Source organism: Acanthochromis polyacanthus, chromosome 1 (genome assembly GCF_021347895.1).
Source record: "Acanthochromis polyacanthus isolate Apoly-LR-REF ecotype Palm Island chromosome 1, KAUST_Apoly_ChrSc, whole genome shotgun sequence".
Taxonomy (NCBI): Eukaryota; Metazoa; Chordata; class Actinopteri; family Pomacentridae; genus Acanthochromis; species Acanthochromis polyacanthus.
The window spans coordinates 39,816,893-39,838,700 of NC_067113.1; the positions used below are offsets into that span (position 1 = coordinate 39,816,893).

General features: G+C 37.4%; 1 protein-coding gene across 2 annotated transcripts in view; it reads right to left on the reverse strand.

The window, feature by feature from the left end:
- The window catches only part of LOC110964501 (FYVE, RhoGEF and PH domain-containing protein 6-like), a 49,296-nt gene extending 27,488 nt beyond the window's left edge, over positions 1 to 21,808 (reverse strand). Inside the window, exons 1-5 of one of the 2 annotated variants that reach the window (XM_051952106.1) lie at positions 21,566 to 21,808; positions 16,788 to 18,729; positions 6,542 to 6,653; positions 3,467 to 3,531; positions 2,232 to 2,262 (exon numbers count right to left, since the gene is read on the reverse strand). In XM_051952106.1, coding sequence (XP_051808066.1) covers positions 2,232 to 2,262; positions 3,467 to 3,531; positions 6,542 to 6,653; positions 16,788 to 18,729; positions 21,566 to 21,575 — 2,160 coding nt within the window. In that variant the 5' untranslated portion in view covers positions 21,576 to 21,808. Of the gene's footprint in view, positions 1 to 2,231; positions 2,263 to 3,466; positions 3,535 to 6,541; positions 6,654 to 16,787; positions 18,730 to 21,565 lie in introns of both variants that reach the window. The other variant, XM_051952101.1, reaches the window with a different exon arrangement.

Consider the following 21,808-nt stretch of genomic DNA (forward strand, 5'->3'; position numbering starts at 1 on the left):
ACACACACACACACACACACACACACACGCAACACACACCGAGGATTGTCTGAGGCGTGTGCGTGTCTGGAGGTCGTCTCCGCGGCCTGAGGAAGCAGCTGCTGCACGGCCGGGCAGAATGCGATCTGACCTCTTTTCTTGGACAGAGATCCACGCCTCGCCCTCCCCCGTTTTCTCCTGATGCTGACGTGGTTTCGCTAAAGTCAGCCGGACAGGTGGACCCACTCACCTGGGAACCCCCGCCTGCTGCACAACGTGTCCTCGGAAAACACGTGAACAAAAAGACGTCGTTTCCCAACGTACGACCTGAACTAAAAGCGGAGCAGCCGAGCAGCCAACAACTCATCCGTTCAGCAAATTCTCAAGCAAAAATGAGGAACAGTTTTCAGGCAGCAGCTCCAAGCCTCTTTGATGAGGTCGTGGTAGAACGATGAGGCTATTTTTTCACTACTGAGAGAAATCAAAGACAGTTAAGATCAAAAATAATCCTGAATCGATGCTGCAGCAAGAGAATATCTGTGTCATTTTCAAGTAAAATTCAATTTCAAGCTCCATTTCTGCCTAAATGTCAAGTAAGTTTATTTTCAAAACCAGTCTTCCTGGTTTATTTAAATTTCTTTTTATTTAATTAAATTTTATTAAATTTTATGATAATTCTAATATTTAATTTAATTTAATTTAATTTATGTATTTTTATTTTTATTTAAATTTTCTTCCTGAAGGTTTTGCAAATTTTCAGAAATTTGGGGAATTCTTTTTTAAATGTTGGGATTTTTTCCAGACAAGTAAACAATATTTTTTAGCGCCTGTAAATAAGGACAACAGGAAGGTTAAAACCCGCTTTTACAGACTTGCTTTCCTGTTCATTTTACTTTTGGCTTTCGTTAGTTTTAGCGTTCTTTCTTGTATTGTGTCCTGTTTATTTTAGACCTTCTCTCTTGTTTTATTTTGCTTTTCGCTGCCTGGTTCTTTGCTCTGACGTCGTCTCTCTAATTCTTTAATTCTCTATTTTTCTGAGTTTTAATTTTAACCCTCCATCTTTCATTTTCAAAGTGCCGAGTTTCCTTGTTTGAGTTGCGCGCTAATTGAGCTAATTATTCATTTAATTTATTGTAATTTTTGCTATTTATTTTAATCGGCTGCTCTGATTTGTCTCCTCCTTTGATCGTTTCTCTGTTGCAGGTTTTAACCGTCAAAGCTCTTTGTGATGCTATGTAAACAGAGCTATTACTGTTATTATAAATATAGTGTAAAAAATGTCACCAGGCAAACTGCACACAAGTCATTTTTGTCATTTTGTGTCTCATTTTTGTCATTTTCTGTCTTGTTTTGTCATTTTGTGTCTCATTTTTGTCATTTTCTGTCTCATTTTTGTCATTTTCTGTCTTGTTTTGTCATTTTCTGTCTCATTTTTGTCATGTTGTGTCTCATTTTTGTCATTTTCTGTCTCATTTTTGTCATTTTCTGTCTCGTTTTTGTCATTTTCTGTCTTGTTTTGTCATTTTCTGTCTCATTTTTGTCATGTTGTGTCTCATTTTTGTCATGTGTGTCATTTTTGTCATGTTGTGTCTCATTTTTGCCATTTTCTGTCTCATTTTTGCCATTTTCTGTCTCATTTTTGTCATGTTGTGTCTCATTTTTGTTATTTTCTGTCTCATTTTGTCATTTTCTGTCTTGTTTTGTCATTTTCTGTCTCATTTTTGTCATTTTCTGTCTTGTTTTGTCATTTTCTGTCTCATTTTTGTCATGTTGTGTGTCATTTTTGTCATGTTGTGTCTCATTTTTGTCATTTTCAGTCTCACTTTTGTCATGTTGTGTGTCATTTTTGTCATTTTCTGTCCCATTTTTGTCATGTTCTGTCTCATTTTTGTCATGTTGTATCTCATGTTTGTCATTTTCTGTCATGTTTTTGCCACACAAAACTCCCCCAACTGGAGACAAGTCAATCATTCCTCTTTTTTCCTGACAGCGATGATCAAAGCCCTACCCGCTGGAGAAGCAAAAGCCCTACAACGCAGCAGCTTTAAAAGCCTCGGCAGTGAAACGACGCCATTATTCCACTCTTGAGCTAAGACAACGCCGGCCAAGAGCGCATTAATTCACATCCACCCTGTACTTAAGGCTTTGATCGTCCACAGCGTCTGGACCAAAACATCCAGCTCCATTTGTTATGCCGGGCACTCACTCTGCTCAAACAAATCATGAAAAAGAAGTGCCGAATGGACACTTACGATGTGTAGAAGCTTCAGGACGTCCACAAACCTGATAAAAAAAAACAAAAACAAGTTCGTCAGTCAGACTAACAGATGCTTCAGTTCATCATTAACCCTCCTGCTGTCCTCATTTATGAGGGAAACAAAAAATATTGTTTCCTTCTCTGAAAAAAAATCCAAAAATTCAACAAAAAATTCCCCGAATTTCTGAAAATTTGCAAAACCTTCAGGAAGAAAATTCCAATAATTCCTTAAAAGTTTTATATAAAAAAAGCCCCAAATTTGACAGGAAAATTGATGTAAATATTTTCAAAAAAATTAGAAAAATATTTTTAAAAATTCTAAAAATATCTAAAATGATTACATATAAATCAGCAAAATTTCTAATATTTTCTTCAAGAATGTTCACATAAAAATCAACCAAAATCCAGTGAAAATTTTGCTGGATTTTGGAAGAAAAATTCAGGAAGAAAATTCTTTAAGATTTTCCCTGAAAAGTTTTATTTTAAAAAATCTGGCAAGAAATAAATTTTAAAAAAGAGAAAAAAGAAAAATTGTAAATATTTTCAAAAAATGAGTAAAAATCTTCCAAAAAAATGCTAAAAATATCTAAAGTGATTACATGTATATCAGTAGAACTTCCAATATTTTCTTAAAGAACATTCACAAAAAATCAACCAAAATTCAGAGAAATTCACTGGATTTTGTTTGAATTTTATGTGAATGTTCTCTAGAAATATTGTTAAAGCCACTACCTTAACCCTCCTGTTGTCCTCATTTACGGGTTGCAAAAATTAATGTTCCTTCGTCTGAAAAAAAATCCCAAAATTCAGGAAAAAAATTCCCCAAATTTATAAAAATTTGCAAAATCATCAGCAATAAAATTCCTTAAAAGTTTTATTTTAAAAAAATCCCTAAATTTGGCAAGAAATAAAAATTTTAAAAAAGAAAAATTGTAAATATTTAAAAAAAATGAATAAAAATCTTCCAAAAAAAATCCTAAAATATCTAAAGTGATTCCATATATATCAGTAGAAGTTTGAATATTTTCTTCTAGAATAGTCACAAAAAAATCAACCAAAATCCAGAAAAATTTGCTGGATTTTGGTAGATTTTTATGTGAATGTTCTTGAAGAAACATTCTTAACATTTCTTTTTTGTTCAAAAAATTCCCAAAAACCTTGAAAACGTGGACATGGGAAGTTTCACTGTGATAACATGTTTTTTTCCCACACGAGGGTTGCAGCACTCACACTTTCTCCGAGCTCATGATCTCCTGGGCGATGTGCACCACCTTCTTCCTCTTCATCTCGTCCTCCTGCTGAGAGAACACAAACAGTCAGACGAAGACAAAGACGCGCAAACGCGACAACGCGGCGTCGACTCACAGGCTCGCTGCAGACCACCATGATGGGACGGCAGGCCTGAAAGCAGAGCCTTCCCTTCCCTCCTCTCCTCGTTCTGATGGTGAGTGCTGCTGAATGGTAATGGGCCGGTCTCTCTCTCTCTGACTTAATTTGGACGGCGGCCTTGGCCCCCGGCGGCCTGAAATGCCCCCCGGTCCTATCGGAGCCCGTGTTTGTGACGCCCCGGGGCTTTGAGGGGCATCAGACACAGGCGCTGACAGTATCATGGAGAGAAAAAACAGCTCATTGAGGAGCTATTCCTGAAGCTGGAGGCCTTCACTGTTTGCTCACCATCCCCCTCTCTTCAGCACACACTGGAAAAAACACTCCTCTCAAAACAAGGAAAAAAAACTTATTTTAAAGAACTTTAACCTTGAAATAAGTGAAAAAAATCTGCCAGTAGAAGAAGTGAAAAATGGCTTGGTCAGATTTCTTGAAATAAGATGTGATATTTAGAATCTTGAGATCTTAAAATTAGCTGGGAAAACTTACATCCCCTGTCAAAAATTTTAGGACGCTTTCTCATTCAAATGAATGAGAAAGCGTCCTTTGACAGGGGATGTATTTTACCAGGACTGTCAAGCTTGAGTGTCTGCAAATAAGCCAAACATGCTAAAAAAAATAGTAGTTTTCACTCAAAGATAGACTTTTGCTTTCATGTAACCACCTAATTTAAATTTTAGATGTTTTAATCCTCCTGTTGTCTTCATTTACGCTACCAAAAAATATTGTTTCCTTGCTGAAAAAAAAATCAAAAAATTCTGCAAAAAATTCCCCAAATCTTCAGGAAGAAAGTTCCTTAAAAGTTTCCCTTAAAAGTTTTATTTAAAAGAAAAATCCCAAATTTAGCAAGAAATACAAATTTTAAAAATGAAAAATCTAAAAGTTGTAAATATTTTCAAAAAAATGAACAAAAATCTTCCAAAGAAATACTAAAAATATTTAAAATGATTACCAAAAATATTGTTTCCTTGCCGAAAAAAAAATCACAAAATTCAGCAAAATATTCCCCAAATCTTCGGGAAGAAAGTTCCTTAAAAGTTGTATTTAAAAGAAAAATCCCAAATTTAGCAAGAAATAAAAATTTTAAAAATAAAAAAAAATCTAAAAATTGTAACTATTTTCCAAAAAAATGAACAAAAATCTCCCAAAGAAATACTGAAAATATTTAAAATGATTACCAAAAAATATTGTTTCCTTGCTGAATTTTTTTTTTTTAAATTCAGCAAAACATTCCCCAAATCTTCAGGAAGAAAATTCCTTAAAAGTTTCCCTTAAAAGTTTTATTTAAAAAAAAAAATCCCAAATTTAGCAAGAAATAAAAATTTTAAAAATTAAAAAATCTAAAAATTGTAAATATTTTCAAAAAAAATGAACAAAAATCTTCCAAACAAATACTAGAAATATTTAAAGTGATTACCAAAAAATGTTCACAACTTTCCCAAAAAATGTGAAAATGTGGAAGTTTTCACCGTGAAAATATGTATTATTTTCCACATTTTTAAACTTTAAAACGGGTCAATTTGTCCTGCAGGATGACAGGAGGGTCAAAACAAGATAATTTCAAGATTGTTTGACTAAACAAGATATTTAAGATGCATTGTCTTAAAACAAGTCCCTCCATTTGCTGAAATGTCTCTTGTTAATTGAATTTATCTTAAATCAAGTGGGATGAGACATTCTGACTAAAAATAAGACAAACAGACTTGGTAAGACTGTGAGTTTTTGCAGTGCACTCTTGTGGACAGCAGTGAACACACTTGGCGGCCGGCATGCGTCCACTTAGTCTGGTTTGGTGACCAGCAGTGATACGAGGCGTCCGGAGTGACCGCAAACACTCCACAAAACTCACACGCTGACATCATGGTTGAAAAGCGCCGTGTCACTCTTCCATTGCTCCGTAATAATTCTGTAGCGTTTTCCACAAATGTGAGTAGAAGTGGTCTTTTTATTCTAAATGTCTTATTTAGGCATCACTATATCAAATTTTATGTTGTCGTTTTGTGTCTCGGTTTCTCATAAAAATGACTATTATCACTAAAATGTCAGCTTAGTTGTAATTGTGTTTGTTTTTTTAAGTTGAGATAATCATGACAGGTATTGTTTTTTGGCAATATATCACATTTTATTTTTTCATTTCTTCTCTCATTTTTGTCATGTTATGTTTCATTTTTGTAATTTTCTGTCTCATTTTGTATCTCATTTTTGTCTCATTTTGTGTCTCATTTTTGTCATTTTCTGTCTCATTTTTGTCATTTTGTGTCACATTTTTGTCATTTTGTGTCTCGTTTTTGTCGTGTGTCTCATTTTTGTCATTGTGTGTCTCATTTTTGTCATGCGTCTCATTTTTGTCATTTTCTGTCTCATTATGTATCTCATTTTTGTCATTTTGTGTCCCATTTGTGTCATTTTGTGTCTCGTTTTTGTCGTGTGTCTCATTTTTGTCATGTTCTGTCTCATTTTTGTCATTTTCTGTCTTGTTTTGTCATTTTGTCTCATTTTGTCATGTTGTGTATCATTTTTGTCATGAGTCTCATTTTTGTCATGAGTCTCATTTTTGTCATTTTGAGTCTCATTTTTGTCATGTTCTGTCTCATTTTTGTCATGTTGTGTCTCATTTTTGTCATGAGTCTCTTTTTTGTCATTTTCTGTCTTGTTTTGTCATTTTCTGTCTCATTTTTGTCATGTTGTGTCTCATTTTTGTCATTTTCTGTCTTGTTTTTGTCATTTTGTGTCTCAGTTAATTTGTTTCGTGTCTCTTTTTTTTTCATTCTGTGTCTCGATTTCTGATAAAAATGACTGGATATCACTAAAATATTTCATTTCAGTTTTACTTCAAACTGCTTCATAGGTTTAGAGAGAGTCAGTATGCTGCTGTGTGACGACCTTATTGCCCTCCTGCTACACTCAGGGGTTAATTACCTGTCTGTCTGCCTCGTCCAGGTGCTCCTTACTGGAGGTGGAGCTGTTGTCCTCCTCGTCCGAGCTGTGGATCTCCTCCTCCTCGGAGTGGACGTCCTGCCCCAGCCAGCCACTGCTCGGCCAAAACACAGAAACCACACATTCAGCAGGACAGAAAGAGACGGCGTGACAGTCAGAGAAAGATTAAACGGCAGCAGAATTTAGCCTCTCTTTACAGAGGATGTTTAAATCTGGTGAAAGAGCGGCAGGGCAGGGCTCCGAAAAACCCTCCCTGGATAAATAAAGATTAAACCAGACTTGTGCAACGTGGGGGACATGATAGAGCGAACAAACAATAGTCCTTCCTCACAGAACTATGCGAGTCAGACTCACTCAGTACAGTGGAAAACATCCATGATTGCATTTTGACAACATGTTAGGAAGCCTGAAAAACAACATCTCTGGAGAGATGCGACTCGTAGAATCCACAAAAAATAAAACACCCACTACTATTTAAAAGAGAAACAAAAAGAAAAGTCAAACAGTGGAGGCGTCACAGATGGAGTGGAGGGAGTAACAGGAATGGAAACAAATGTGAGTGAAATGCTTCAATTAAACTCCTCTTAATAAAAAAAAGAGGCGGAAATCTACCTAAAAACACAGACTGAAGGGTCACAGATCTCTAACAAAAGTCTCATTTTTGTCATTTTGTGTCTCATTTTTGTCATTTTGTGTCTCATTTTTGTCATGCTGTGTGTAATTTTTGTCATTTTGTATGTCATTTTTGTCATTTTGTGTCTCGTTTTTGTCATTTTCTGTCTTGTTTGTCATTTTGTATCTCATTTTTGTCATGTTGTGTCTCATTTTGTTGTTTTCTGTCTCGTTTTTGTCATTTTGTGTCTCGGTTTTGTCATTCTGTGTCTCATTTTGTCGTGTATCTCATTTTTGTCATTCTGTGTCTCATTTTTGTCGTGTATCTCATTTTTGTCATTTTGTGTCTCATTTTTGTTGCTTTCTGTCTCGTTTTGTTGCTTTCTGTCTCGTTTTTGTCATTTTGTGTCTCATTTTTGTCATTTTGTGTCTCATTTTTGTCATTTTGTGTCTCATTTGTCTCATTTTTGTCATTTTGTGTCTCATTTTTGTCATGTTGTGTGTAATTTTTGTCATTTTGTATGTCATTTTTGTCATTTTGTGTCTCGTTTTTGTCATTTTCTGTCTTGTTTGTCATTTTGTATCTCATTTTTGTCATGTTGTGTCTCATTTTGTTGTTTTCTGTCTCGTTTTTGTCATTTTGTGTCTCGGTTTTGTCATTCTGTGTCTCATTTTTGTCGTGTAACTCATTTTTGTCATTCTGTGTCTCATTTTTGTCGTGTATCTCATTTTTGTCATTTTGTGTCTCATTTTTGTTGCTTTCTGTCTCATTTTGTTGCTTTCTGTCACGTTTTGTTGCTTTCTGTCTCATTTTTGTTATTTTGTGTCTCGGTTTTGTTTGTTGTTTTGGTCTTTGTGTGTCTCGTTTTTGTCATTTTGTGTCTCGTTTTTGTCATTTTGTGTCTCACTTTTGTCATTTTGTGTGTCATTTTGTTGTTTTCGGTCTCGTATTTGTCATTTCTGTTCTCGGTTTTCTCGTTTTCTGCCTCGGTTTCTAAAAAACAATGACTAGATATCACTAAAATGCTAACAGCAGATTGGTAAAGCTGCAGTGTTTCCATGTCTGAAAACAGTAAACAAAACCATAAAAAACAAAAACAAAGCCACAGAAACAATCAGAATCTGTTCTAAATAACAGCCTGCTGAGCTAACGTGAACCAAACACTGAGGCTGTATGAATAATGACGTGTTTTACTGAGGCGTATCTGCATCCTGATAATGTTTTTTTAAGACCATTTTCTCACCCACAGACATTTAAAACCTGTATTTCTGAGCTGCTGGCAGGGAAACCGCATGCTGGCTCGGTTCTCCTACAAGCAGCAACACGCACCGTGTGTCACTAATGTTTTGATGTGGAGAATTAAACCGTCTGATTTCACAGCCTGACGGACGGAGGAATTAAAACCTCTGCCGTCTGTTTCCACACAAACGCAGTGGATGAGGGAATGTTTGCCACTTTTCCTTTCACTCGTGTCAGCCCGCTCTCTCCACTTCCTTGTTTTTCTCGTGCGTCCCTTCCACCTAAATCCCGACAAAGCCTCGCTCTTCCTCGGTCTCTTTCCTCCCTATGCTTTCCCTGCACTGGGCCAGGCACAGAGCGCCACTTGTTTACAGCCCCGGGGCTACTTACACAAACTCAGCGATGCCTGGGAAAAAACACGACGGATTCACCCGCTGCCGACTGCTCCGCATACCAGACGAGAATTAAGAAGCACGGCACATCTTAATTGTTTCAAACGAGTGCTTTCACACCGGCGTAGCTCAACTAACCTCAGCACTGCAGAGAAGAGAAAGGAAAACGTGCTGTTATGTTAGAAAAGGGATGAAATTTACAGCGATTTGCTGGTGCTGTTATGTCTCTGAAAGGGATGTTATCTCTACGAAAAATGCCAAAAGAACTGAAACTGCCTGAGAAGATGAGGCCTGTAGAGTTCTTTTAAATCACGGCTTAAAACCCACTTTTACAGACTCGCTTCCATGTAAAGTTTACTGTTGAGCTTTACTCAGTTTTTGTCTTTTATTCTGTATTATGTCCTGTTTTATTTTAGATGCTCCCTCTGGTTTTGTTTTACTTTTAGCTGCCTGGTTCTTTGGTGTGATGTCGCCTCTGTAAACCAGGGGTGTCCAACATGAGGCCCGTGGACCAAAACTGGTCCTCCAGAGGGTCCAATCAAAGTGGAAAAATGACAGAGAAGACATTAACTGCAGATTGTAAATTAGTAAAACTATAAATTTAAAATCATTTCTAGACCATGACAAGTTGTTTTGATCATAATGTAAAATACTAGATTGTTCTTTTGTCGTTTTGTGTCTCATTTTTGTAACATTTTGTCTGTTTTTGTTGTTTTTTTGTCTGACTTTTGTCGTCTGTCTCATGTTTTTGTCGTTTTGTTTCTCGTTTTTGTCGTTTTGTTTCTCGTTTTTGTCGTTTTGTTTCTCGTTTTTGTCGTTCTGTTTCTCGTTTTTGTCGTTTTGTTTCTCGTTTTTGTCGTTTTGTTTCTCGTTTTTGTCGTCTGTCTCATGTTTTTGTCGTTTTGTTTCTCGTTTTTGTCGTTTTGTTTCTCGTTTTTGTCGTCTGTCTCATGTTTTTGTCGTTTTGTTTCTCGTTTTTGTCGTTCTGTTTCTCGTTTTTGTCGTCTGTCTCATGTTTTTGTCGTTTTGTTTCTCGTTTTTGTCGTTTTGTTTCTCGTTTTTGTCGTCTGTCTCATGTTTTTGTCGTTTTGTTTCTCGTTTTTGTCGTTTTGTTTCTCGTTTTTGTCGTCTGTCTCATGTTTTTGTCGTTCTGTTTCTCGTTTTTGTCGTTTTGTTTCTCGTTTTTTGTCGTTTTGTTTCTCGTTTTTGTCGTCTGTCTCATGTTTTTGTCGTTCTGTTTCTCGTTTTTGTCGTTTTGTTTCTCGTTTTTGTCGTCTGTCTCATGTTTTTGTCGTTCTGTTTCTCGTTTTTGTCGTTCTGTTTCTCGTTTTTGTCGTTTTGTTTCTTGTTTTCGTCATTCTGTTTCCCGTTTTTTTGTTTTGTTTCTCGTTTTCGTCATTTTGTTTCACGTTTTTGTCGTTCTGTTTCCCGTTTTTGTCGTTTTGTTTCTCGTTTGTCGTTCTGTTTCTCGTTTTTGTCGTTTTGTGTTTCCTTTTTGTCTCACTTGTGTCATTTGTCTATTTCTTGTCGCTTTGTAAATTATTTGTCTAATTATTTGTCTCTTTCTTTGTCTTTTTCTAATTTTTTCATCATTTTGTGTCTTATCTTTGTAACATTTTGTCGTGTGTTTGCTAAAGCTGCACTAATCAATATTTTTATTTAAACAATGCATTAATGGGCTCATATGACACTTATTTCTTCCTCTTTTCCTTTATTTACAAAGCCCAAAGTCCACAACAAAAAGAGCTCTTCTCTAACACAACAGACGCTTCCTCCTTGTCTGAACCACTTTGTTTGTCCAGGCTTTTCTTCTCTTACTTATCTGCATCACCATGGGATAAATTTGCATAGCAGCTGTCTACAAGCCAGTTTGTCAACTTGAAATGAACATTTTTCTGAATTATTTCCTTTTATATTCTATATGCTGCTATTTTCCTGTGTGATTCGATAAAAATATTGCTGCTTTTCGTTGTTTTTAGCTGTAATGATGCTCTGTGAGGCTGCAGAAACCTTCAAAACCGACAAGTTTTGAACCAAAGTCATCGCTTTCCTTCACAACATTTGATCTCAGAATGTGTTTATGGACAGCAGCAGTTGTGTCTAAAAAACAGACATGAAGCGACTGAACACACTGGAAAAAATGCCCCTCTCAAAACAAGAAAAAAAAACATATTTCAAAGAAGTTTTACCTTGAAATAAGTAAAAAAATCTGCCAATAGAATGAGCGAAAAATGGCTTGGTGAGATTTCTTGAAATAAGACATGATGTTTATAATGTTGAGACTTTAAAATTATCTGGGAAACTTAAGCTCTATTTTACCAGGATTGTCAAGCTTAGGTGTCTTAACCCTCCTGTTGTCCTCATTTACAGCACCAAAAATATTGTTGCCTTTTCTGAAAAAAAAATCCAAAAATTCTGCAAAAAATTCCCCAAATTTAAAAAAAAATTGAAAAATCTTTAGGAAGAAAATTCCTCAACAGTTTCCCTTAAAAGTTTTTTTTAAAATAATCCGGCAAGAAATAAAAAATTAAAAACGAAAATTGTAAAAAAAAAAAATTAAAAACGAGTAAAAAAATCTTCCAAAATCTGCAAAACTTTCAGGAAGAAAATTCCAATAATTCCTTAAAAGTTTCCCTCGAAAATTTTATTTAAAAAAAAAAATCCCCAAAATTTGCTAAGAAAATTCTTGTAAATATTTTCGAAAAATTAGTAAAAATCTTCCTAAAAAAATCCTAAAAATGTGATTACATTTTTATCAGTAAAAATTCTAATATTTTCTTTAAGAACATTTGGGGGAAAAAAATATTTTTTTTTTCCTGAATGTTCTTAAAGAAACTTTTTTTTAACATTTCTTTTTTTTTCCAATCAAAAAATGTCCAAAATTTTTTTGAAAATGTGGAAGTTTTCACTGTGAAAATATTTTTTTTCCCCACATTTTCAAATTTTAAATTTGACCCACAGGACGACAAGAGGGTTAAAACAAGATCGTCTTAAAACAAGTCCCTCCCTCTGCTGAAATGTCACTGAAGTGAATTTATCTTAAATCAAGTGAGATGAGACATTCTGACTAAAAATAAGACAAACAGACTTGGTAGATTGTGATTTTTTGCAGTGCATATGTTGGTCAGAATCCAGATCTGAAGCGTCATGATGTCAGAAACCTGTTCAGTGCTGCAGGCTGGAGGTTGTTCTGCTGATCTTCCCACCATAAATCACACCGAGCCACTGACAGTAACTCCATCTCTGGTCCTTTCCCTTAAATATTCTATTCCACTGAGCTTCCTTTTTTAATCACACTCAGCTGCACTGTAAAAAATCAAAATCTTACCAAGTCTGTTTGTCTTATTTTTAGTCAGAATGTCTCATCTCACTTGATTTAAGATAAATTCACTTAACAAGAGACATTTCAGCAGATGGAGGGACTTGTTTTAAGACCATCTTGTTTTAACCCTCGTGTCGTCCTGTGGGTCAAATTGACCCGTTTTATCGTTTAAAAATGTGGAAAATAATACATGTTTTCACAGTGAAAACTTCCACATTTTTCAAATTTTTTGGGGAAATTTTTGAACATTTTTTTGGTGGAAGAAAGAAATGCTAAAAAAATGTTTCTTTAAGAACATCCACATAAAAATCAACCAAAATCCAGCGAAATTCGCTGGATTTTGGTTGATTTTTATGTGGATGTTCTTAAAGAAAACATAACTTTTACATATATATGTGGAATCACTTTAGATATTTTTAGGATTTTTTTGGAAGATTTTTATTCATTTTTGAAAATATTTACAACTTTTAGATTTTTTAATTTTTTTTATTTCTTCCCAAACTTGAGGATTTTTTTGAAATAAAACTTTTAAGAAATTTTCTTCCCTAAGATTTTGTAAATTCTTATAAATTTGGAGAATTTTTTACAGCATTTTTGGATTTTTTTTCAGACAAGGAAACAATATTTTTTGGTGCCCGTTAATGAGGACAACAGGAGGGTTAAAGCATCTCAAATTCGGAGGTCACATGAAAGCGAAAATCTATTTTTGAGTGAAAAACTGTTGTTTTTTTTTTTAAGCATGTCTGGCTTATTTTAAGACACCTGAGCTTGGAAATCCTGGTAAAATGTCGCTTAAAATAAGTTTCCCAGCTAATTTTAAGCTCTCAGTATTCTAATTATCACATCTTATTTTAAGAAATCTTACCAAGACATTTTTTACTTCTTCTATAGGGAGATTTTTTCACTTATTTCAAGGTAAAAGGTCTTTGAAATAAGTTTTTTTTTCTAGTTTTCTTCCAGTGTGAACTTATTCGGTCGTTTATTCAGCACGAGAGCAAACCTGGCTGCACATTTTCTCACAGACACGGAGGAGGAAAATGCAGCGATGAGGTTAAGAAGAGGCTAAACCCGGTGCGAGGGCGGGCAGGCCAACGAGGAGGAGGAGGAGGAGGAGGAGGCCGGTGGTTGCTGGGGCTTTATTTTCCCTGTTCTAGAGAGCTGTGCGGCGTTTCTGCGATTCTCAGACATTTCCTGCTCCGGCCACTGAAAATAACCCACAGGAAAACAGGCCGACCTGCTGCACATCAATGCTCCATTCAAACGCGACGCCAGCGCCTCAGAAGGCCGACTGCTCCGGTAAACACGAGCCACCTGCGCTACCTGTGGGCTCCGGCTCACCTGGAGCTACAGCAGGGGTTAACATCTGCACAGCACATCTGGACCTCAGCCCACATCAACCTTCAGGTTCTTTATCCTGACAGACAGACACACAGACGCCACTGTTACCGGGAGGAGACTGCCTTTGCTCCAAACCTTTTCTGTCAAATAATAACAGATAAATAACCACAAACTCCACGTGTTTTCTTTGGTTTAGTGCAAAAAAGTGCATTCTGAAAATGTTCACATTTAAGGAGTTATCTTTTTACTAAACATCATGAACAACCTGACATTTCTGAAGAAAAATAAGTTCAGTTTCATCGACATTCATCTTCAGTTTATCATTTATACATCACAACTTCCAGATCACACAGTGTCTACAAAGGAACACGACATTTAGTCACCTGGAGCTGAATGATGTAGGATTTTACTTTATGATCAAAACGACAAAAATCAGACAAAAAAACAACAAAAATAAGCCATAAAATTACAAAAATCAGACGCAAAACGACAAAAACGAGACGAAACATCGAATGAAATGAAAAATGACAAAAGTAAGAAACAAAACGACAAAAGCCAGACAATAAACAAGACAAAATGTTACAAAAACAAGACATGAAATGACAAAAAAAATGGACAAGCGACACAAACAAGACAAAAAACAACTAATAATGTGGAACAAAAAATGATAAAAAAATAAGACAAAAAATGACAAAAATACAACAAAGACACAAAGAGACAAAAAAATGGACAAATGACACAAACAAGACAATAAAAAAGACAAAAATCAGACAAAAAAACAACAAAAATAAGCCATAAAATTACCAAAATCAGACGTAAAACGACAAAAACGAGACGAAAAATTAGACAAAGAAGTTACAAAACGACAAAAACGATACAAAACATCGAATGAAATGAAAAATGACAAAAACAAGAAACAAAACGCCAAAAGCCAGACAATAAACAAGACAAAATGTTACAAAAACAAGACATGAAAAATGACAAAAAAAATGGACAAGCGACACAAACAAGACAAAAAACAACTAATAATGTAGAAGAAAAAATGATAAAAATAATACAGAAAACACAAGCGAGACAAAAAGGAAACACAAAAGGGCACAAACATGAGACAAAAAATAATGGCAAAAATACAACAAAGACACAAAGAGACAAAAAAATAGACAAATGACACAAGCGAGACAATAAAAAAAGACAAAAAAACAGACAGAAAACAATGAATAATGCGAAACACAAAATGACAAAAGGCAGATAAAAAACAACAAAAACAGATAAAATGTTACAAAAATGAGACACAAAATGACTAAAAGAACAATCTAGTATTTTACTTTATGATCCAAACAACTTGTCATGGTCTAGAAATGATTTTAAATTTATACTTTTACTAATTTACAATCTGCAGTTAATGTCTTCTCTGTGATTCTTACACTTTGATTGGACCCTCTGGAGGACCACTTTGGGCCCACGGGCCTCATGTTGGACACCCCTGACCTAGGGGTGCACTTTCTTTTCCAGCCAAATCCCATTTTTCTTCAGTGTTCCGCGCTCGTTTGGCCGTGTGCATGTGGAGCCTGATTGTCAACAAACTCAGTGTCTTGTAAATAAACTCGAACACAAAAACTCCTCATTTCCATGAAGCCTTAAATCAACTGAGTCTCCAGTAAATTGGAGCTTAAATGACAACCCTGCAAGTTTTCTTCACGCTGCAGTGTCAATGCTGAAACTACACACCATGAACAATCCAAAGCCCTAAAATACTCGCTTTACAGCTACAGCAGGGGTGTCCAACATGAGGCCCGTGGACCCAAAGTGGTCCTCCAGAGGGTCCAATCAAAGTGGAAAAATTACAGAGAAGACATTAACTGCTGATTGTAAATTAGTAAAACTATAAACTTAAAATCATTTCTAGACCATGACAAGTTGTTTTGATCATAAAGTAAAATACTAGATTGTTCTTTTGTCATTTTGTATCTAATTTTTGTCATTTTGTGTGTCATTTTCTGTCTTGTTTCTGTCACTGTCTCTTGTTATTGTGATTTTGTGTCTTGTTTTTGTCACTTTGTGTCTCGTTTCTCTCATTTTGTGTCTTATTTTGTGATTTTGAATCTTGTTTCAGTCGTTTCATGTCTCGTTTCTGTCGTTTTATATCTTGTTTTTTTCATTTTATATCTCATTTTTTATCATTTATATCTTGTTTTTGTGATATTATGTCTTGTTTCTGTCATTTTGGATCTAATTTTTGTCATTTTATGTCTTGTTTTTAGCATTTTCGGTCCTGTTTTTGTCATTTTTTTTCCTTATTATCATTTTGTGTCTTGTTTTTTAATTTTCTATCTCATTTTTATCATTTTATATCTTGTTTTTGTGACTTTATGTCTGTTTTTTTAAATTTTCTCTCATTTTTATCATTGTATTTCTTGTTTTTGTGATTTTATGTTTTGTTTCTGTTATTTTGTCTTGTTTTTTTCATTTTATGTCTCATTTTTATCATTTTATATCTTGTTTTTGTGATTTTATGTTTTGTTTCTGTCATTTTATGTCTTGTTTTTTCATTTTATATCTCATTTTTATCATTTTATATCTTGTTTTTGTGACTTTATGTCTTGTTTTTAATTTTCTGTCATTTTTATCAATTTATTTCTTGTTTTTGTGATTTTGTCTTGTTTCTGTCATTTTATGTCTTGTTTTTCATTTTATATCTCATTTTTATCATTTTATATCTTGTTTTTGTGATTTTATGTCTTGTTTCTGTCATTTTATGTCTTGTTTTTTCATTTTATATCTCATTTTTATCATTTTATATCTTGTTTTTGTGATTTTGTCTTGTTTCTGTCATTTTATGTCTTGTTTTTTCATTTTATATCTCATTTTTATCATTTTATATCTTGTTTTTGTGATTTTATGTCTTGTTTCTGTCATTTTATGTCTTGTTTTTTCATTTTATATCTCATTTTTATCATTTTATATCTTGTTTTCGTGATTTTATGTCTTGTTTCTGTCATTTTATGTCTTGTTTTTTCATTTTATATCTCATTTTTATCATTTTATATCTTGTTTTTGTGATTTTGTGTATTCTTTCTGTCGTTTTGTGTCTTGTTTGGGCCTTCCCAGTATCGTTGAGAAGGCCAAGCGCTCAAATTTCAGAAGAGTAACCGCTCGTACTAAAAACTCAGTGTGACTCATCGCTTAGTAAAGAAAATAAGTGGCAGATGGACGGTCCTGCTGAACATGTGGACGTCTTTCACCAACAAAACGCAGAAATAAAACACCAGACTGACCAATAAAAGGCCCAAACAAAACCTCCTGGATAAATTGTGAGCGGCGTACCTCTCGTACTCGTGGTCCTGACCCCGCTGGTAGGGGTCCTGCACCTCGTAGATGTCTGCGTCGTCCTGGTCGTGGGGCCAGCCCATCCTGGCGCTGTGAAACGGCAGGTTCATGTACTCTGGGATCTCCTCGTACAGCGGCACGTTCTCGTACTCCACCGATCCCTCCACGCCTTCCCCGCAGATGTCCGCCTCCCCGATGCAGCTGCTGGGCCGCTCCAGGCTCCTCTGCCCCCCGCCGGACTCCACGCTGGTGCAGTCCAGAGACTGCCCTCCTTTGGCCAGCAGCTTGGGCAGCATCTTCACCGACAGCCGGAGCTCCAGCAGCTTCCGGAAGGAGAGGCTCCTCTTCTGAGAGCCGGCCCGGGTCGCCAGGTCGGCCGCGGAGAAGGACTGCGCCCTCTGTTTGCCCCCCAGCCCCGGGGCTCGGCTCTTGGGCGGCACGCTGCTCCTGGTGGGCATCTGCCGGCTGAAGAAGGTCACGCAGGGACGGGTGAAGCGCCAGGCGGGTTTCTCCTGAGGAGGGGCAGGAAGCTCCCTCATGGGGGTGCTGGCGTGTGGAGGGGCAGGAGGGCAGATGGAGGGAGGAGGAGGCGCTGGCAGGCTGTGTCTCTGAGGCTTCCTGGGCGGCGCTCTGGGCGATGGTTGATCCTCAGCAGAGAAGGCCTTCCTGGACTGAGCCAGAGGAGGATGACAGCCCAGCTTGATCTGCTTTGGGAGGCTGTGGGTGATCGGGTAGCGCTCAAAGTCGCCGTAGCCGTCCTCCTCGTCCTCGGCCGCCCGCTGCCCCTCGCCCTCTTTCTGGTGGTCTGGCTGTGAGAGCAGGTCCAAGGAGTGGGAGGCGTTTTTGTTCAGAGAGGGGAACATGTGGACCGTCCTGTGGAGGCGAGGGGAGAGGGAGGTCTGCCGAGGAGGAGGGACGGGAGCGTCGGTGTCTTCATCTCCCAAACACGACTCCTGTGGAGACGCAGTGTCCTGTCGGAGCTCCTCGCTGTCTGAGCTCAGCTTCACCTCACCTTCCTGCACCTCCAGCCCTCGTTTCTGCTCCTCCACCACCTGATCCTGGGCGGCTCCCTCCACGTGATCCTGCCTCACCAGCGCCGGCTTCTTGAGCTTACGTGGGTGAGGGACCGGGAGAGGCTTACTGGGGGCGGCGGGGACCTGGAGATCAGGATGTAACCTGCTGATAGGATCGCTGCTTCCCTCCTGAAAACGTTCTGCAGCAGACTCAGGAGAAGCTGAAGAGACAATGATGCTGCCTGCAACATCACAGGCCGATTCAGAGCGCGCTGGGTCTGTGGTTTGGGCCTCTGTCGGTAAATCTGCTTCTGAAACGTCAGGCTCGGCGCTTTCCTGATGCTGAATCGTCTCTGAAATGTTCTGCTCCTCAGTCCTCTGTGCCTCCTTGTTTACAGACCCCCTGTCCTGGTGTCTCTGCCTCTGAGGTTTATCTCTGGGCTTTCTGCTAATCTGCCCACCGTCACTCTTATCCACCGCCGCTCCCTCCTCCGGGTGTTCTAACCTCGTCCCTGTAGAAATCCCGTTCTGCAGCGGCTCGTTGTGCAGCTCGCCCCCGGTCTCGGTTGAGTTTCCATTTTCCAGAGGCTGGTCCTGGAGCCCACAGGGGCAGGTGGGAATGATGTAATCCGACTCACGCCTGCGAGTCGCCGATAAAATCCCGTTTTTGGAGTTGAGCAGAGCGAGGCTGTCGTCCAAAGCCTCCTGAGATAGGATGACGGGTTCAGGGGGTTTGGGTGGAAACGGAGGGGATCTGGGGAGGCAGGGTTTGGGGGCGACGGCTGGCTTTTTGGATCTCTGGAGGGTGGCAGGAGAAGGCTGGGGAGGCTGGGAGAGGAGACCCGGTTTGGGGGCGATGGGCGGGGGAGAGGGTTTGGTGGTGGCGGGGAGTTTAGGTTTGGGAGCTAATGGAGGCTTCTTCACACCTGAAATGTAGAAGACAAAAAAGTCATTTACCCACATCTTCTTCCAAAGCACGTTTCATCCCCGCCTCCACAGGGGGCAGCCGCAGAAAAAATGCCCCTCTGAAAACAAGAAAAAAAACTTATTTCAAGGAACTTTTACCTTGAAATAAGTGGAAAAAAATCTGCCAATAGAAGAAGTAAAAAACGGCTTGGTAAGATTTACTGAAATCAGATTTGATATTTAGAATAATGAGATCCTAAAATTAGCTGGAAAAACTTATTCTAAGCTCTATTTTACCAGGATTGTCAAGCTTAGGTGTCTTAAAATAAGCCAGATATTAAAAAAATAGTAGTTTTTCACTCCAAAATATATTTTTGCTTTCATGTAACCTCCTAATTTGAGATGTTTTAACCCTCCTGTTGTCTTCATTTACAGGCACCAAAAAATATTGTTTAATTGTCTGAAAAAAAGTCCAAAAAATTCAGCAAAAAATAAATAAAAAATCCCCAAATTTCTGAAAATTTGCAAAACTTTCAGGAAGAAAGTTACAATAATTCCTTAAAAGTTTCCCTTGAAGTTTAATTTTTAAAAAATCCAACAAATTTGGCAAGAAAATGTTTGTAAATATTTTCAGAAAATGAGTGAAAATTCTCCAAAAAATTTTAAAAATATCTAAAGTGATTCCATATATATCAGTAAAACTTCTGATATTTTCTTTAAGAACATTCACATAAAAATCAACCAAAATCCAGCAAAATTCGCTGGATTTTGGTTGATTTTTATGTGAATGTTCTTAAAGAAACATTATTAACATTCATTTTTTCCACCAAAAAATGTTCAAAAAAAATCCCAAAAATGTTGAAAATGTGGACATCAGAATTTTCACTGTGAATATATATATATTTTTATATTTTTAAACTTTAAAACAGGTCAAGTTGACCCGCAGGACGACACGAGGGTGTAACTTATTTTGAGTTTTCTTGTAAAATTCAACTCAAAACAAGATAATTTCAAGATTGACTAAGAATTTGACGAAGAATAAGACAAACAGACTTGGTCAGATTTTGAGTTTTTGCAGTGTATAAGCCCAGACAGCTGCTAGAAGGGAACAGAAACTGAGGACTCCAGTAATATGAGACATTAATTCAACAAAATAATTAGAATAAAGTGTCCCAATCTCCTGTTTATGTCTAGTTTGCGGCTTCGTTTGAGCCAATATACAGCATTTTAACGGCTAATTGAGTCGTAGCTGATCTTAAACTGGATTATTCAATTCTGATTCACAATTTAATTTGCCGTTCTTGAAAGACCCTGGCATGTTTGGTATGTCTGCTCTGAAAGAAACAGCAGCAGCACTGCACTCTATATACCAGATAAGCTAAATCTATGTATTTTATCTTATTGGTTCAACTTATTTCTAAGTAAATAAAGCTACAGCTGCTCGTCTTGACTGTTTGCATTGTTGTGTGTGCCATGTGTGGGTGTCAGACTCTGCATTTCCCTCAAATATGAAATTAGATTTGAAATTTAGTGGCACATTTTGCATCCCAGAAGGACATAATCTGATTAAATAATGTTTCGAATAGGGAAAAAAAGAGTCTCCACGCTAATAAAACGCTGTGAATTAAGATTGTAGGCCATATTTTCCGCTCTACTGGCTGAAACTGTTGGCTGGCCGACACCACGAGAAGTGGAGTCATCGAGCGGATGTTTCCGAAAAGGCCAACAAACCAGAACCCGCTCTGCCCCCCGATGCACGCCGCTCTGCAGCTGCGCACCAGACTCCGTTCAAAAATCACCAAATATAACGTCGCTCTGCATTTTAAAGACAAGCGCTTGCGTGATGTGGCCGTAGTTAGTAATTTTTTTAATCACCAAGAACCACTCTTCAATTCGGTAAAAACAATTCATGAGAAAACTTGAGCAGCTTTCAGAAATTTGTATTAAAAGTCATCATGGATGGTTATCCTAATGATTTTTGGTGCTTTATATGTTGTTTAAGTTATTTTTGGCCTTTTGTTGGCTTTATTAGACAAGCTAAACAGGGAGAAGAATGAGGAGGAAGACCTGCATAAAGGGATACCGTGACATGGATTCAATCCCACGCCGCTGCATCGGAGACTATAGCCCCTGTTTATGGGGCATCCAGTTGAGCTATCGGAGTGCCTTCACGACTTATTTTTAAGCCGAACCGTAACATGCATACTAACAACCCTATTTAGGATGATACATTATATTTAAACTGATTAATAAGTCAATTCAAAGTCAAAAAATACTAAATTCCCAGATTTTAAAACGGACTCTGGCCTTAAGTTTGGCCGTAAAAGCCAACGTCAGGTATCCGAAGATAAAACGTTCAAGGAACACATCCTGTTTGGTTTACACGACTAAACCGAAGCATCCCTCTTTATCCAGACGCAATGTTAGGTGTTTTCTGTGAGATGTTAACAGTGCAGCTCATTATTAAGCCCGACTTGTTGCATCAACAGCAGGACAGATGTTTTAAGACAAAGGATTTAACCCTCTCCAGCCGCAACACAAGGCTGTAATAACAAACAGAAAGGGGGGATTTTTCAACGTGAGTTATGATTCTGTTTTCAGAAAGGACCGAAATTGAGGTCGAGGCCGTTCACTTTTATATCTTTTCAAAGCTGTTATTAAGAAAAACTGTAATTAACTGCGGCTGGGTAAAAATAGAGTGGATGCTATCGACCGTTACAGCGTCCAAACTTGCACCGTTTTTCCTCATTTTTTCACGACTAAACCCCGAGAAAGAGGTGTAAATTGAGTTTCCGTTAACCACAACAGCCTCTTAGGTATTTGCTAAGTTAGATTCAGCTCCCCCACGAAACAAACCTGTGCTCATGACTCCCGACTGGCTCCTTTCTCCATGAGTAAATTTACTTTCAATGGAATTGTGAGAAAATCTGCGTTTTTTCCTCCTTCGACACCATTGTCAGCGTAAAATCCACTTCAAGGAAAACAAAAACATGCAGAACCACCGCCGTTTTTCCTTATCTCACCAGCGGCAGCACGGAAAAACTCTTTACGCCTGCTACTTTTTCCATTTTTCGAAGTTTTTCAGCCACGGTGCTCTAC